This window comes from Pipistrellus hanaki, assembly GCF_964339955.1.
Source record: "Pipistrellus hanaki genome assembly, chromosome: 18".
NCBI lineage: Eukaryota > Metazoa > Chordata > Mammalia > Chiroptera > Vespertilionidae > Pipistrellus > Pipistrellus hanaki.
Genome location: NC_140520.1, coordinates 12652046 through 12667827, shown reverse-complemented (window position 1 = coordinate 12667827; position 15782 = coordinate 12652046). Strand labels below are relative to the sequence as shown.

The 15782-nt window shown below is 39.4% G+C and overlaps 1 protein-coding gene across 1 annotated transcript in view; it reads left to right on the top strand.

Annotated features, from left to right (window-relative positions):
* The window catches only part of NUP210L (nucleoporin 210 like), a 52434-nt gene that overhangs the window by 15740 nt on the left and 20912 nt on the right, over window positions 1-15782 (top strand). The window contains exons 11-21 of the mRNA XM_084866941.1: window positions 738-875; window positions 1799-1954; window positions 3102-3300; window positions 3639-3784; window positions 5696-5917; window positions 7678-7851; window positions 8852-9044; window positions 12149-12234; window positions 12664-12768; window positions 13061-13162; window positions 15060-15188. Coding sequence (XP_084723067.1) covers window positions 738-875; window positions 1799-1954; window positions 3102-3300; window positions 3639-3784; window positions 5696-5917; window positions 7678-7851; window positions 8852-9044; window positions 12149-12234; window positions 12664-12768; window positions 13061-13162; window positions 15060-15188 — 1650 coding nt within the window. The remainder of the gene's footprint in view (window positions 1-737; window positions 876-1798; window positions 1955-3101; window positions 3301-3638; window positions 3785-5695; window positions 5918-7677; window positions 7852-8851; window positions 9045-12148; window positions 12235-12663; window positions 12769-13060; window positions 13163-15059; window positions 15189-15782) is intronic.

Sequence of the window (15782 nt, the reverse complement as noted above, 5' to 3'; positions counted from 1 at the left end):
AGTGAGTATAAAAAAATAGAAAAAAACCTGATAAACAGTATACTTAGTAGTTTATACTTCTATAAATTTTCTGTTCATATCTGTGTTATTGCATGTATCTATATTTTATGGTTATTGTGTATATAATTTGAAGTTCCTTTATATATTTTTATTGGTTTCAGAGAGGGAGGAAGAAGAGAAAGAGATAGTAACATCAGTGATAAGAGAGAATCATTGATGGTCTGCCTCCTGCATGCCCCCTACTGGATATCGAGCCTGCAACCTGGGCATGTGTCCTGACTGGGAATTGAACCATGACCTAGTTCAGAGGTCAGCACTCAACCACTGAGCCACGCTGGCCTGGCTCCCCCCAGCATTTTTAAATGTTTTTTCTTTTATTATGAATAGTTTGTAATATTACTTTGCCTTTAGAGTTCATGTACTTAACTGATGAGTGTTGAAGGGTCTGTCTTTCTGAAATTATGATTTCCTTCCCTATGTTGATAAAACTTTTATTTCAGGAAACTTTAGTTTCCCTGATTGTGATACTTATTTTGTGTTTAGCAAAATTCCTTTCATTATTAATGATCCACAGTAGTTGTGCTTCTTTAATGAATAGGGACATTTGTTTCTTTTATATATAGAAACTGGTTGAGTAATTCATTAGCACACCATGTTATAGTGCTTTAAATATGAATATGTATTATATGAAGAATCCTCATAAAAGCTCTTTTGCTCCATTTTTTCTGCTCTTCTAGAATAAAAATATTCAGCCTATAAAATTTCCAGTTGTACATCAGCAAGAAGTGAAGATTTATTTACCCATCAAGCTTACCCCCAACTACTTGGCATTTCCTCATCATCCTATGGGAATGCTATATTATTATAAAGTACAGGTATGTTGTCTTATAAAATGAGGTTTCACAAAGAGATAATTCAGTTTTTTTAATAGCTTAATTTATTGAAATTTGGCTAATGTTAAATTCATTTCCCCCTAGACCTAATAGTATAACTCAGACTTTTTTTTTCTAATATATTTTATTGATTTTGTACAGAGAGGAAGGGAGAGAGATAGAGAGCTAGAAACATCGATGAGAGAGAGTCATCGACCAGCTGCCTCTTGCACACCCCCTACTGGGGATATGCCCGCAACCAAGGTACATGCCCTTGACCACAATCGAACCCGGGACCTTTCAGTTCCCAAGCTGACGCTCTATCCATTGAGCCAAACCGGTCTCGGCAACTCAGACTTTTTGGTGACAACCAAATTATGCTCTTGAATACTGTCATCCTTACAAAACTCGGTATACTTTCTGTCTCTCCTCCATTTATTCTTTCCTTGTGAGTTTTATTTTTTTCCTAAATATGGTTTTAGTTATTTTAGAGAGAGATGAAGGGAGAGGGGGGGAGAGAGAAATATCAAAGATGAAAGAGAAGCATCAATTGGCTGCCTCCTGCATGCGCCCTCGTGGGGATTGAGCTGGCAAACCGGGCATGTGCTCTCACCTGGAACCCAACCGTGACCTCCTGGTTCATGGGTTAACATTTAACCACTGAACCACACCACCAAGGCTCCTTGTGACTTTTACCAGTTTGATTAAGCTTCTTTGTGCCCTTTTTGACATTTTGTGACACTGCCATCAATAATCTCTTTATAACATTTATCTTCCCCCTTTTAGAACATAAGTTTCCTCATGTGTCCAGAAATAATTCATTATATATTTTTAGTATTTCTCAAACTTTACCAGATTTTACGTCTCCATGTAAATTACATTTTTCTCCTATAGTAATTAAATATAAGGTGGTATTTTTTTCACAGGTAGAGGGTGGCAGTGGCAACTTCACCTGGGCCTCTTCTAACGAAACAGTGGCCATGGTGACCACAAAAGGACTGGTGACTGCTGGTCAGGTCAGAGGCAACAGCACTGTTGTGGCCCGAGATGTACAAAATCCTTTCCGATACGGAGAAATGAAGGTACGCAATTCTCCAAAGAACCTTCTTATTACTCCTGAGATACTACTGCCTAAATTTACTTCTTTTCTTTTTTTGCTGTCTAAATTTAAGTACAATAACACATTTAAAATTATTTTCTAGTCCAAATTGGCCATTTAAGAAAATGATGCTCAAATTCACTCTGGAAGTACATATTTCTTAAATATTCTTAGACCTGTATTGAATCCTGCTTCACTTAATAGCCAGTTACTTAATGTCTAGTTCATAGAAGGCTGTCTTTTTGCTGTAAACTCACATGGTGGAAGGGACTAGGGAGTTCTGTGGGGGTCTCTTAATATAAGGGTGCAAATCCCATTTATAAGGGCTACACCCTTAAGACCTAAGCCCCTCTCAAAGGCCCCATCTAATACCATCACTTTTCGGGTTGGTATTTCAACATATATGATTTGGGAGGTGAAGGGTGGGGAGTGGGGAGAGTTACAAGCAATCTATAGCAAAGACAAAATAAAAGATATTTTAAAAAAGATATGGCCCTGCCCGGGAGCTCAGTTAGTTAGAACATCATCCCAATATGTCAAGGTTGTGGATTCCATCCCCAGTCAGGGCATATAAAAGAATATATAAGAATCAACCAATGAATGCATAAAAAAGTGGAACAGCAAATTGATGTTTCCTTCTCTCTTTCTCTCTCTCCCTTCCTCTCTCTCTCTCTCTCTCTCTCAAATCAATCAATCAATAAATAAATGTAAAGATATCAAGAAAGAGGAATTGCTCTATATCAGAGGTCAGCAAACTTTTTCTGTAAAGTGCCAGAAATAGTAAAATAGTAAACCAATAAAAAAATATTATTTTTGTTGTTTTAAATATATATTATTATTGATTTCAGAGAGAGGGAGGGAGGGAGGGGGAGAGAGAGAGAGAGAGAAAGGGAGAGAGAGAGAGAGAGAGAGAGAGAGAGAGAGAGAGAGAGAGAGATCATTGATGAAAGAAAATCATCTATTGGCTGCCTCCCGCCTGCCCCCCACTGGGGACCGAGCCCACAACCTGGGTATGTATGCTGACTGGAAATCAAACCATGACCTTTGGTTCATAACTCGATGCTCAACCACTGAGCCACGCTGGCTGGGCTGACATAACTTTCTTGAAGGATTGATTTTTTCCCTTCTAGATATATGTCCTGAAACTGAACAAAATTGAACTGTTACCATATCATGCTGATGTGGAGATTGGCCAGCTTATAGAAATCCCCATTGCTATGTATCACATAAATAAGGAGACTAGTGAGGCCATCGCATTCTCAGACTGCTCTCTTTTATCCTTGGATCTACACATGGATAAGCAAGGAGTCTTTACTCTTTTCAAAGAAGGTGAGAGTAAGCTTTTTATTTTCTTCTTTCTTTGTCTTAGAATTAAAGGACAAATCAATTCAGAAACTACAAATTATATTATAAATTCACATATTACCTTTCTTTACAATACTTTGGTTTATTCTGTCAACCGCCTCCTGAATGCCCCCTACTGGGGATGAAGCCTGCAAACCGGGTATGTGCCCAGATGGAAATGGAACCCGAGTCCCTTTGGTACATGGAATGACGCCCAAACAACTGAGCCACACCAGCCAGGGCGATTCTTTTATTTCTATAGATGATTTCCTTGAGAACTGAGTGCTTGTTACCCTACTGAAGTCATACTGTTTGATTTGCAGGTATTCAAAGACCTGGTTCCAAGCACTGTTCCAGTACACACATAGCAGCCAAAGCTCCGGGTCAGACTCTGCTAACAGTGAGTGTCACTGAGTACGGAGAGTACATGGAAAGCAGTGCCACATTTGCTGCTTATGAGTCTCTAAGGGTGAGATATTTTAAAAAATATATTTTTATTGATTTCAGAGAGGAGGGGAGAAGGTGAGAGAGAGAGAAACATCAATGATGAGAGAGAATCATTGATTAACTACCTCCTGCATGGCCCCTATTGGGGATCTAGCCTGCAACCGGGCACATGCCCTTGACCAGAATCAAACCTGGGACCCTTTAGTCCGCAGGCCAATGCTCCATCCACTGAGCCAAACCAGCAAGGGCATACTTACCGATTTTAATACAACAGATTTTATTTTGGGTTCTAAGGATTGGCCCATTATAATTGGTACATTATGACGAGGTAGTTTAGAATAAAAGTAGATAGAGAAACCAATTAATCTGTCTCTCTCACATGAATGGTTCCCTACCCCCCCCCCCCAAAAAAAAAAAATCAATGGAAAAAATCCTTCGGTAAGGATTTAAAAATATTTTTTTAAATAAAGGTGGCACCCATAGGGAAAATTTTTATTTTTCAGAGTATATTTACTTTAAAGCTGGGGACAGTGAAACAAGGACAGGCCTGGGATAGAGGAAGCAACAGAAGCTCACTGGGAAGTCAGAGAAAAGGGGGCCTCGGAGTGAGGTTCAGGGGTTAGTCCAGGATGAGCTGTGCTGCCCAGTGCTTCCCTGCTTGCAAGTCTCGTGAGGACCCTAGAGTTCAGGAGACGCTCGCCTGAGGGGGAAGAAAGGCGTGGCCGTGTTCCCAGGAGGGAGAGCACCCACGTTACTAATTTTCAAAAGATAACTTACTCGTTAAAATTTGCATTTTAAGTTGGCCTCATTGCACATTCTACATAAATATTAAACATATGAGCATATATCATTTGTTCTCTTAGTTAATGGCCTAGTTAAGTGAAAGTGCTTAGCTGTGGCTCACTATCACTTGTGGGTTTTTTTCTCGCTTTTATCATTACCTATGGCCTTATTTCATATTTATTGAGTGTCCACAAATCAGATTTCCCCTGAATAAAAATTAACCTTAAAGGAAAGGAAGTAACATGATGATTTTTTTTTTTTTTTTACCTAGTGCTTTCGTTATACATATTTGTTATCACTGTTATGTTTTGGTACCTGATTAGTTCCCAATTTGTCCAATTCAGTTGATCTGGTTAGTATGGGACTATATAGTAGGGAAAAGGATAATTTTAGTTTTGCTTTCTTTGGGAGGTCTTCAGTGAATCCTTTCCTACGAGAGGCTTGTATGGCACTCTGTACTTGGCTTTGGTGGCACTCATACACTTCACCTACTTCAAATCTGTCTTTACCAGACTGTGGGCTCCACTATAGACAGGACGTTATTTGAAAAATTTTTAAATTTTAAATAAAAATTTTAAATTATAGTTAACATACAATATTGTATTAGTTGTAGGTATGAACAGTGATTAGACACTTATATGCAAAACCTTATATCTACTACTTCCGCCCAGTGTGCCAGCAATGAATACATGTTGAATTGCATTACATGCACATTATTTAAGACAACACTACCATCAGACATGGGAATATTTCATTTTAATAGTAAGCAACCAATAGGAGGCAATCTATCGATGTGTCTCTCTCATATCGATATTTCTCTCTGTCTTTCCCTTTCTCTTCCACTCTTTGTAAAAATCAATGGGAAAATATTCTTAGGTGAGGAGATAGATAGATAGATAGATAGATAGATAGATAGATAGAATCTAATGCTAAAAAAAATTAGTACAGGGGAAAATGAAAGAAAAAAATTTTAAATAAAAAAATTAGTACAGAGGATGAGAAGCATTCGAAGTGAAGAGGCATTGTGTATTATTTCTTAGTTTGGGAATTAAATCTGATGTCATTTTAGCATAGTAAAATAACCAGTTTTTCACTAGAAAATGCTGAATTCCCTAACCAATCAAGGATTGATTTCTTTAAATGTCATCAGGCCGTAAACCCTGTGGAAGTGGCACTGGTGACGTGGAATTCTGTGAAAGAAATGGTATTTGAAGACGGCCCTCGTCCATGGATCTTGGAACCCTCCCAGTTCTTTTTGGAGCTGACCACGGAGAAGACAGAGAAAATTAAAATAACGCAAGTCCGGCTGCCAGCTAAGAGAAAACAGAACCAGTATATCTACCGGGTCCTGTGCCTGGACTTGGGAGAACAAGTAGGAAAACGACCTTTTTCTAACATTTCTTTTAGCAATACTGCTGCAAATCTTTTGTGCATCTAGCCACTCCTTTTCAGATTCTAATGGATTTAGTTATGGATTAGATAGGAAAATTCTAATTGTTGATTAAATGATCTTTTTCTTAAACTTTACTATCCTTTAAATATACCCAAAGGTTTTGATTTGCTCATCTGAGAATTCTAACAGTTCACTAAGAGGTTCAAGCTCTTTTAACCAGTAGCTGTCGAGACCGGTTTGGCTCAGTGGATAGAGCATCGGTCTGCAGACTGAAAGGTCCCAGGTTCAATTCCGGTCAAGGGCATGTACCTTGGTTGCGGGCACATACCCGGTGGAGGGAGTGCAGGAGGCAGCTGATTGATGTTTCTCTTTCATCGATGTTTCTAGCTCTCTATCCCTCTCCCTTTCTCTCTGTAAAAAAATCAATAAAATATATTTTTAGAAAAGCAGTAGCAAAGGTTTACAGTTTGACTAGTGTGGAGAATGCAGTGTATGACTGTGAAATACAGCCAGGCTAGCCAGCCTAACAGGGCTATTCGTCTAGGGTTTTAACATAAGAACTGTGCTGTAATCAACCTGCTTTTTAATATCTCTAGTGAGCTCCGTTGTGTATATGGCTAGCTGTTAGTAATTTCAGGCCTAATTACCCCCTTTTGAAGCTCTCTGGCTTCTTTTTGTTTCCACATTCTATTATTCATACTGCTACCAGACATGAGTTAAAACAGAAATCAGTATTTCTTTGTATTTATTTTTTAAAATATATTTTATTGATTTTTTTTACAGAGAGGAAGGGAGAGGAATAGAGAGTTAGAAACATTGATGAGAGAGAAACATCAATCAGCTGCCTCCTGCACACCCCCCACTGGGGATGTGCCCACAACCCAGGTACATGCCCTTGACCGGAATCGAACCTGGAACCCTTGAGTCTGCAGGCCGACACTCTATCCACTGAGCCAAACAGGTTTCAGCCAGTATTTCTTAAAAAAAAAATAAATAAAAAAAAAAAAATATATATATATATATATATATATATATATATATGAAATTGATTTTTTACAGAGAGGAAGAGAGAAGGATAGAGAGCTAGAAACATCAATCAGCTGCCTCCTGCACACCCCCTACTGGGTATGTGCCCACAACCAAGGTACATGCCCTTGACCAGAATCGAACCTGGGACCCCTCAGTCCACAGGCTCTATCCACTAAGCCAAACCAGTTAGGGCGAAATCAGTTTTTCTACTCTTTACCAACTGGTAACAAAAGATTTGGTAGAGGAAAACACTGAAGTAATTGGTCAGTTATATTTTTTAATGGGCCTTTTGTTTTTAAATTTCCATAATACCCTTGTTTCTCTTTGCACTAACACAGACAATTAAGAATTATAATGTCGCCGAAACCGGTTTGGCTCAGTGGATAGAGCGTCAGCCTGCGGACTGAAGGATCCCAGGTTCCATTCCAGTCAAGGGCATGTACCTTGGTTGCGGGCACATCCCCAGTAGGGGGTGTGCAAGAGGCAGCTGATCAATGTTTCTGACTCTATTCCTCTCTCTTCCTCTCTGTAAAAAATCAATAAAATATATATATATAAAAAGAATTGTAATGTCTTTTAAGGAATTTGCCTGATTATAATGTCCAAAGAAACTCTATACCAGAATCTGAATAATTCTAACACCTATAGATGGACACAGCTGACATCAAGTGTCTACATACAATTACCCCTGCTCTGGTGTTTCCTTAAAGGTTCTAACATTTCGAATTGGAAATCACCCCGCTATCCAGAACCCCAGTCCAGCTGTAGAGGCTGTGCAGGTACACTTCATATGTGCCCACCCTGCCAGCATGTCAGTAACCCCAGTGTTCACGGTGCCACCCGGTGCCCAGCCATGTCCTCTGCCGCAGCACAACAAACAACTGGTGAGTAGAGTATTTCCAACTAGCATGGCACTTGGTCTTCCATGCTCTAGAGATAAATGGTCTGAAATAATCTTTTGTAGTATGAAAGTTAAGGCAATTGTTTTATTTGTTATGAATTCTCTGATAGTGTCTGAGAAGTTATTGGACTAGGTTAGAATTGGCTACACTTAATGACACTTAGTACCTAGTGCTTATAGTACAGAGCCAGCTTGTAATTATTGCCAATAGACAATAACTTCCATATAGTTTTTCTCATTTCCTTCCCTACCAAATCTTTTATTAGCATTATCAATAAGTAACACAATTTACCTCCACTCCAAACCCATCATGAAGAATAATGATATGTAATAACATAGTTGGTAGGCAGGCAAGTTAGGAGAATGTTCTTATTCTTAGGAAATGCATGTGGAAATAGTTAGGGGTTAAGTGCCATGATGCCTATGTAATTTTGCAAAAAAGAAGGATAAAAAAGGAGGAGGAGGGTATGGAGGGATAAATAGTGGTGGGAAAAAATAAATAGCTATTTTTTTTTTTTAAAGATACACATGGAGGGTGAGAAAGTAGAGGGAGAGAAAGAAAGCAAATGGTGCCGAAACTTGTTTGGCTCAGTGGTAGAGTGTCGGTCTGCGGACTGATTCAGGTCCCAGGTTTGATTCCGGTCAGGGGAATGTACGTTGGTTTGGGGCACATCCCCGGTAGAGGGTGTGCAAGAGGCAGCTGGTTGATGTTTCTCTCTCATTGACGTTTCTAGCTTTCTATCTCTCTCCCTTCCACTCTGTAAAATATCAATAAAATATATTAAAAAAAAGAAAGAAAGAAAAAAGAAAGCAAATGGTGACTCCACATGAAGTATGTGTAAGTATTTATTCTTTCAACATACCTGCAGGTTTGAAAATTGTCAAAGAATAAAACTGGGAGAAAGCATGATCTCTAGCTTCAGAGTTATCTGACCAAGCCTCTTAAGAAGTTGTTGTTTTCTTTTCTTTTTATGTTAATGCAGATTCCTGTATCCAGCCTAAGGGACACAGTTCTGGAACTGTCAGTATTTGATCAGCACAAAAGAAAGTTTGATAATTTCAGTTCACTAATGCTAGAATGGAAATCCTCAAATGAAACACTAGCTCATTTCGAAAATCATAATTCAGTAGAGATGGTAGAAAAGGACGATGGCAGTGGGCAGACCCGATTACATGGTATTGTGAAAATTTATGAACGTTTTTTATGGCCTGCAGACTGAAGGGTCCCAGGTTCAATCCAGCCAAGGGCACATGCCCGGGTTGCGGGCTCAATCCCCAGTTAGGGGCGAGCAGGAGGAGGCCAATCAATGATTCTCTTTCATCATTGATGTTTCTCTCTGTCTCTCTCCCTCCCTCTCTGAAATCAATAAAGAAACATTTTTAAAAATACGTAGATAATACTGTAACACTAATAGTATGATATAATTAGTGTAAAACGTGGTAGAGAAGAAAGAGATGTTGCTTATACCCTATAACAACCAATTACCAAATACCATCATTGTTACCTTCTAAATATTTTTTGTTTCATCCCTTCCTCTCACTTCATCATCGGTGTCCTTATCACCTCTATCCCGCATCACCACGGTGGCCTCCATTTGGTACTGCTACTCTCAGACCTATCCTCCACATTACTGTCCAGATGATCTTTCTAAAATGCAAATCTAGCCAAAACCGGTTTGGCTCAGTGGATAGAGTGTCAGCCTGCGGACTGAAAGGTCCCGGGTTCGATTCCGGTCAAGGGCATGTACCTTGCTTGCGGGCCCATCCCCAAGAGGGGGTGGGCAAGAGGCAGCTAATCAATGATTCTCTCTCATTGATGTTTCTGACTCTCTATCCCTCTCTCTTTCTCTCTATTAAAAAATCAATAAAATATATATTTTTAAAATAAAAATAAAATGCAAATCTAGCCCTCGCCGGTGTGGCTCTGATGGATAAGTGTTGTTCCATGCACCAAAAGGTCACCAGTCTGATCTCTGGTCAGGGCACATGCCCAGGTTGTGGGTTCAACCCCCATAGGGGTACATGCAGGAAGCAGCTGAGAACTGTTTGTCCCTCACATCAGTGTGGCTCTCACTTCCTCCCTCTCCCTTCTGCTCTCTAAAAATAAATAAAAACATATTTTTAAATGTGTTTTCTTCATAAAAGAAGGAAGAAAAGAAAAAGAAAACAAATCTGAATCTCCCTCTTAAAATTCTTTTTTTGGCTACTGTTTACTGAGCTCTTCTGAAATGCCAGGTATAGCACTAACTGCTTCATATAACATTTTCTCATGTAATCCTCATAACAACCATGAGGGACTGGCATTCTAACCCCGATTTTCTAAGTTTATTTGTTCATCAAACGTTTATTGCATTCTTCCTCTATTCTAGGCACAGTGTTGGGCCCTGGGATTATAACAGTAAGTAGGTGAAGCAATAAGCTCTCTGACTTCAAAACCTGTACTCTTTTTACTTTTTTTATATATTTTATTGATTTTACACAGAAAGGAATTGAGAGGGACAGAGAGTTAGAAACATTGATGAGGAGAGAAACAGTGACCAGCTGCCTCTTGCACACCCCCCACTGGGGATGTGCCCGCAACCAAGGTACATGCCCCTGAACGGAATCGAATCCAGGACCCTTCAGTCCGCAGGCCGACGCTCTATCCACTGAGCCAAACCGGTCCCGGCTCTTTTTACTTTTAATCCTCACCCGAGGATATGCTTATTGATTTTAGAGAGAGGGGAAGGAAAAGAGAGAAAGAGAGAGAAAAGCATAAGTCAGTTGCCTCCTCAGTGTGCCCCGACACGGTATTAAACCCACAACCTAGGTAGGTGTCCTGACTGGGAATCAACCTCCTGAGCCATACCGGCCAGGACCAGCCTTTGCTTGTGACCACTGACTGTGCTGTCACCACATTGCCTTCAGGGACGCCCGGTGTGCTAGTATTTCAGAATAAAATTCATATGTTGCAGCTTAATATATTGACTCCTGCCTACTTGGTCTTCACTTATTACCATCCACATATACCCTTCATTGCTTTCGTATTCAACAACTTTAGATTCTTTACCATGACAAGCCTTGTCATACCTCTTTCCTTTGTATATGTTGTATGTTCTCTTTTCCGGGATCTTCACTGGGCTAACATCTTCCTCTCGTAATCTAGGAGTTTTCTGTTCCTCTGTATTCCCAATCTAAGGACAATATTTCTTCTTTATGCTGCTCTGTATTCTGTATATGTGTGCTCTGTTCATACTTCTAAAATAGCACTTACCACACTGTCCTGCAGTGGTTGCTTTCCCTCTCAGTTGCCCTTCTAAGCTGTAAGTTTCTTGGAAGGCAGATATTGTGTTGGTTTCTTTATCTCTGTATCTTAATTACCTGGCATTCTATGTAGCACTTAGCAGACCTTCAGTAAATCTTCGCTGAATGAATGAATGAATGAATGTAACATCATCAGAAAGTGCTTCACAGATTTAGGAATGATGATCATACATTGAGAATAAAATAATTGTCCTATATAAAGAGGCAGATTCATATTAAATTTTTTTTTAAAAAAAAAAGGAAAACAAAAGTAAAGTAGGGTCAGATTATGGAAGGTTTTAAAACTAGTTTAAGCAGTTTGAATTGTTCTAATAAGAAATAGCTATGTTAAGTTTTTGAGTAAGGGATTGACATGACATTATATATACACCACAGTTTAAAAGAGTTTTAGGTCCCACTTTATTTCTCATTTCCATTTATAATGTTTTTATTACTGATTTTAGAGAGGGGAAGGGAGAGAGAGATAAAACATCTATTAGAAACATCAGCATCAATCTGCTGCCTCCGGCACGCCCCCTGCTGGGGATCAAGCCCAGGTATGTGCCCTGACAGGGAATCAAACCTGCGACCTCCTGGTGCATGGGTCAATGCTCAACCATTGAGCCATACCAGGAGCTCAATTCCATTTTTAAATCAAACAAAGTTTTTCTCCTACATTGTTGTCAGCTTGTTTTTGTACTTACAGATCATTAGAGCTGGAAACAATTTTCAATTTGCCTGACCTAATTCCTCATTTAATAAAGGAACTGAGAAATTAAGTGGTTGCCCGGGGTCACATAGGAATATAGTGGCAGATTCAACACAAAAACCCAGTTTTCTGATTCTTGTGTTTCCCCATTCAGTGTTTTTTTTTTCTTTCTTTCCTCCTTGCAATAAAACATTGTTTGAAATAAGTTAGGGAGGAGTTTGGTTTTCTGGAGACACTTTTGCATTCTACATGTTATTGTCTCACGGAATATCTTTCTGCACGTCTCTAGGTCATCAGGTCCTTAAAGTACATCAGATAAAAGGAACTGTACTCATTGGAGTCAAGTTTGTAGGCTATTCAGAGAAAAGTTCAAAGGTAAGTGGAGATTGTTATATAAGAAATGTAAATTAAATAACTGAAATTTCAGGTTCTTCTTTAAAAGTTGTTTGTAACTGATATAAATCTGGGAACTGTGTATGCACCGCTATGCTTCTTGGGCACTTGAAAGAGGACTGGGATCTTTTTTTCACTGAGTTGAGGAATCAAAAGTTTATATTCAGTCTGACTGGTTTGGCTCAGTGGATGGAGCGGACTGAGGGGTCCTGGGTTTGATTCCGGTCAAGAGCATGTGTCTTGGTTGTGGGCACATCCTCAGCAGAGGATATGCAGGAGGCAGCTGATCGATGTTTCTTTCTCATCGATGTTTCTAACTCTCTGTCTTCGTTCCTCTCTGTAAAAAATCAATAAAATATATATATTTTAAAAAGTTTATATTCACCTTTGTGGCTCTTATTACCTTTCTAGGTACTTTCCAGCTTGCCCTTATCTGCAGCCGTGGAGCTGCTCCTAGTGAATGATGTAACTGTGCTGCCTGAGAATGCCACCATCTACAACCACCCAGATGTGAAGGTAGAAGCTGTATTGGTCTAGTTAAATGGAATCGTATTGGATGGGAGAGTACTAGGGTATTAAGGTTAACAGTATAACAATAAGAAAGCTCACTTATGTGTTTAAAATCATGGCTATACGTATACATATATCATAATTAACTACAATATCCTTAGGAGTTCTACTTGTAATATTCCTATTTTGGTTTTGGTCCATTAATCACAAATTCTCTCTTAGGTAGACAGAAGCTATTTTCTTTGAATTATTTATAAACCAAAGGGAATGGAACATTGTTTGCCTGGTTTTTCCATAGGAAATATTTAGCCTTGTGGAAGGGTCTGGTTATTTTTCGGTCAACAGCAGTGAGCAGAACATTGTCACCATCACTTACCTGGAAGCAGAAAGCTCTGTGCAGGTGAGACATCCCCAGACCGATGGTCCCAGGTCAGAGCCGCCGCACTCAGGAGAATGGTTGGGAAAATTCCATTGTGTGTTTCAAACCAGTTACAAAAATAACATTTGTTTCTTTTTCTTTTTTTTTAACCTATATAGACTCTTCAGTCAAAAAATGAGGGTTGTTTTATTTTTTTAACTAGCTGCAATACTGGACAATTGTTGATTTTGATTGAGCTGAGACATTATATTTACCGTGTTTTCTGGTATATAAGACGACCCCCTAATTTTACAGTTAAAACATAGGTTTAGGCCTATATTCTCTGTATAAGACTACCCCCTACTTCAAAGAAAAGACTTACTTTGCCGTCAAGATCTGCAGGTAATTTTTGTGCAATTTTGGTCTTTTGCTCCCGATTTTCAGTTGACTTTTTTTCTTTTCAAAAGTCATCTTATACGCCGGAAAATACGGTATAAGATTTCCTTTAAAAGAAGGTTGATTTCTCTAAATGGGTAGTTAGATATGCTACTGACCATATAACCTGAGTATAGGTGCTTTTAGACAGGATATAACAACTCAAGATTTTAAGCTGACTTCATAGCCAATATGCCAAGGGATTTGCTTTTAGTTGACTTATAAAAAAAAAAAAAAGTACTTTATATTGCCCTAGCTGGTTTGGCTCAGTGGCTAGAGTGTCAACCTGCGGACCAAAGGGTCCCAGATTCACTTCTGGTCAAGGGCACATACCTTGGCTGCAGGCTCCTCACTGGACCAGGCCCTGGTAGGGTCTCGTGCAAGGGGCAACCAATCGATGTGTTTCTCTCACATCGATATTTTTCTCTGTCTTTCCCTCTCTCTCCCACTCTAAAAAGCAATGGACAAATATCCTCAGGTGAGGATTTTTATAAAAGGTAATACCTTACAGTAACATATGCTTATATTTTCTTTCCTTCTAAGAGCTCAAAAGAATTTAACTTACTTTAGTCCTAATGTTTGTCATTAAGAGGGGAGATTGAGGCACCATGTGCAGGCAGAGGGTGTGGAAACATGCTGTTGTAAAGAGGAAAGACAGAGAATTATCTGCTCAGTGCTTTCTCCCTCACTGACAACTGCAACGTTCCTGGACTTGACTTTCTTCATAAAGTCCTTTTTATGTTCATAATGAAGAGGCTGGACCTGTCTGTTGGATTCTGCTTGAATTTAATCAACTTAAATTCTGCTTTTTATCAGTTAATAATTGTTAAGAGTCCAAATTTTGCCATTAACTGAAACATCACATTAAGTGTATATATATCGTGCTATGTCTGAAATATGTAATGTGACCTCTCAAAGTTCCCATCACAAAGAAAATAAGATATTTTTTCTGCTTTTGATGAAAATATTTGCCATGATGCCGTGGTCATTGTGGCTTAGTGGGTTGGGCATTGTCCTATGCACCAAGAGGTTGCCGGTTCAATTTCTGATCAGGGCACATGCTCTATCAGTGTTAGGGGGCGTGCAGGGAGCAGCCAATCGATGTTTCACTATCACATCAATGTTTCTGTCTCTCTCTTCCTCTCCCTTTCTTTCTCTCTCAAATTCAATTTAAAAATCCTTCAAAAGCCAAAACCGGTTTGGCTCAGTGGATAGAGTGTCGGCCTGCGGACTGAAAGGTCCCAGGTTCGATTCTGGTCAAGGGCATGTACCTTGGTTGCGGGCACATTCCCAATAGGGGGTGTGCAAGAGGCAGCTGATCGATGATTCTCTCTCATCAATGTTTCTAACCTCTATCCCTCTCTCTTCCTCACTGTATAAAATCAATAAAATATATTTTTTAAAAATAATAATAATAAAAAAATCCTTCAAAAAAAGAAATAGTTGCCATAAATGTTTGGACCATGTTTGCTTCTTTACCCACCTACCATCTTCTTCCTTCTAGGTAGTTCCAATACATCCTGGATTTCTCCCCTTGGAGGTCTATGATCTGTGCTTGGCTTTCTTGGGTCCAGCACTGGCCCACGTCAGGGTGTCAGACATACAAGAGCTGGAGCTTGATCTGATTGATAAGGTGAGAACTATGTGCTTTATCTCATAAATGACATAGACTTCATTTTCATTCTCAAACATCACTTAATATTGTCTCTGCTCAACTACTGTGTGTGTATATACCAGGATCTTAGATAATGTTACTGGAAAAGCTGCCTTTAAAGAACAACATTCTGCCCTGGCCGGTTTGGCTCAGTGAATAGAGCATTGGCCTGCGGCCTGAAGGGTCCCGGGTTTGATTCTGGTCAAGGGAACATACCTTGGTTGCAGGCACATCCCCAGTAAGGGGATGTGCAGGAGGCAGCTGATCGATGTTTCTAACTCTCTATCCCTCTCCCTTCTCTATAAAAAAAAAAAAATCAATAATATATATATATATATATATATATATATATATATATATATATATATATATATATTTTAAAAAGAACAACATTCACTGAAACCGGTTTGGCTCAGTGGTAGAGCGTCGGTCTGCGGACTGAAAGATCCCAGGTTCGATTCCGGACAGGGGTATGTACATCCCTGGTAGGGGGTGTGCAAGAAGCAGCTGATCGATGTTTCTCTCTCATCGACGTTTCTAGCTCTCTATCTCTCTCCCTTCCTCTCTGTAAAA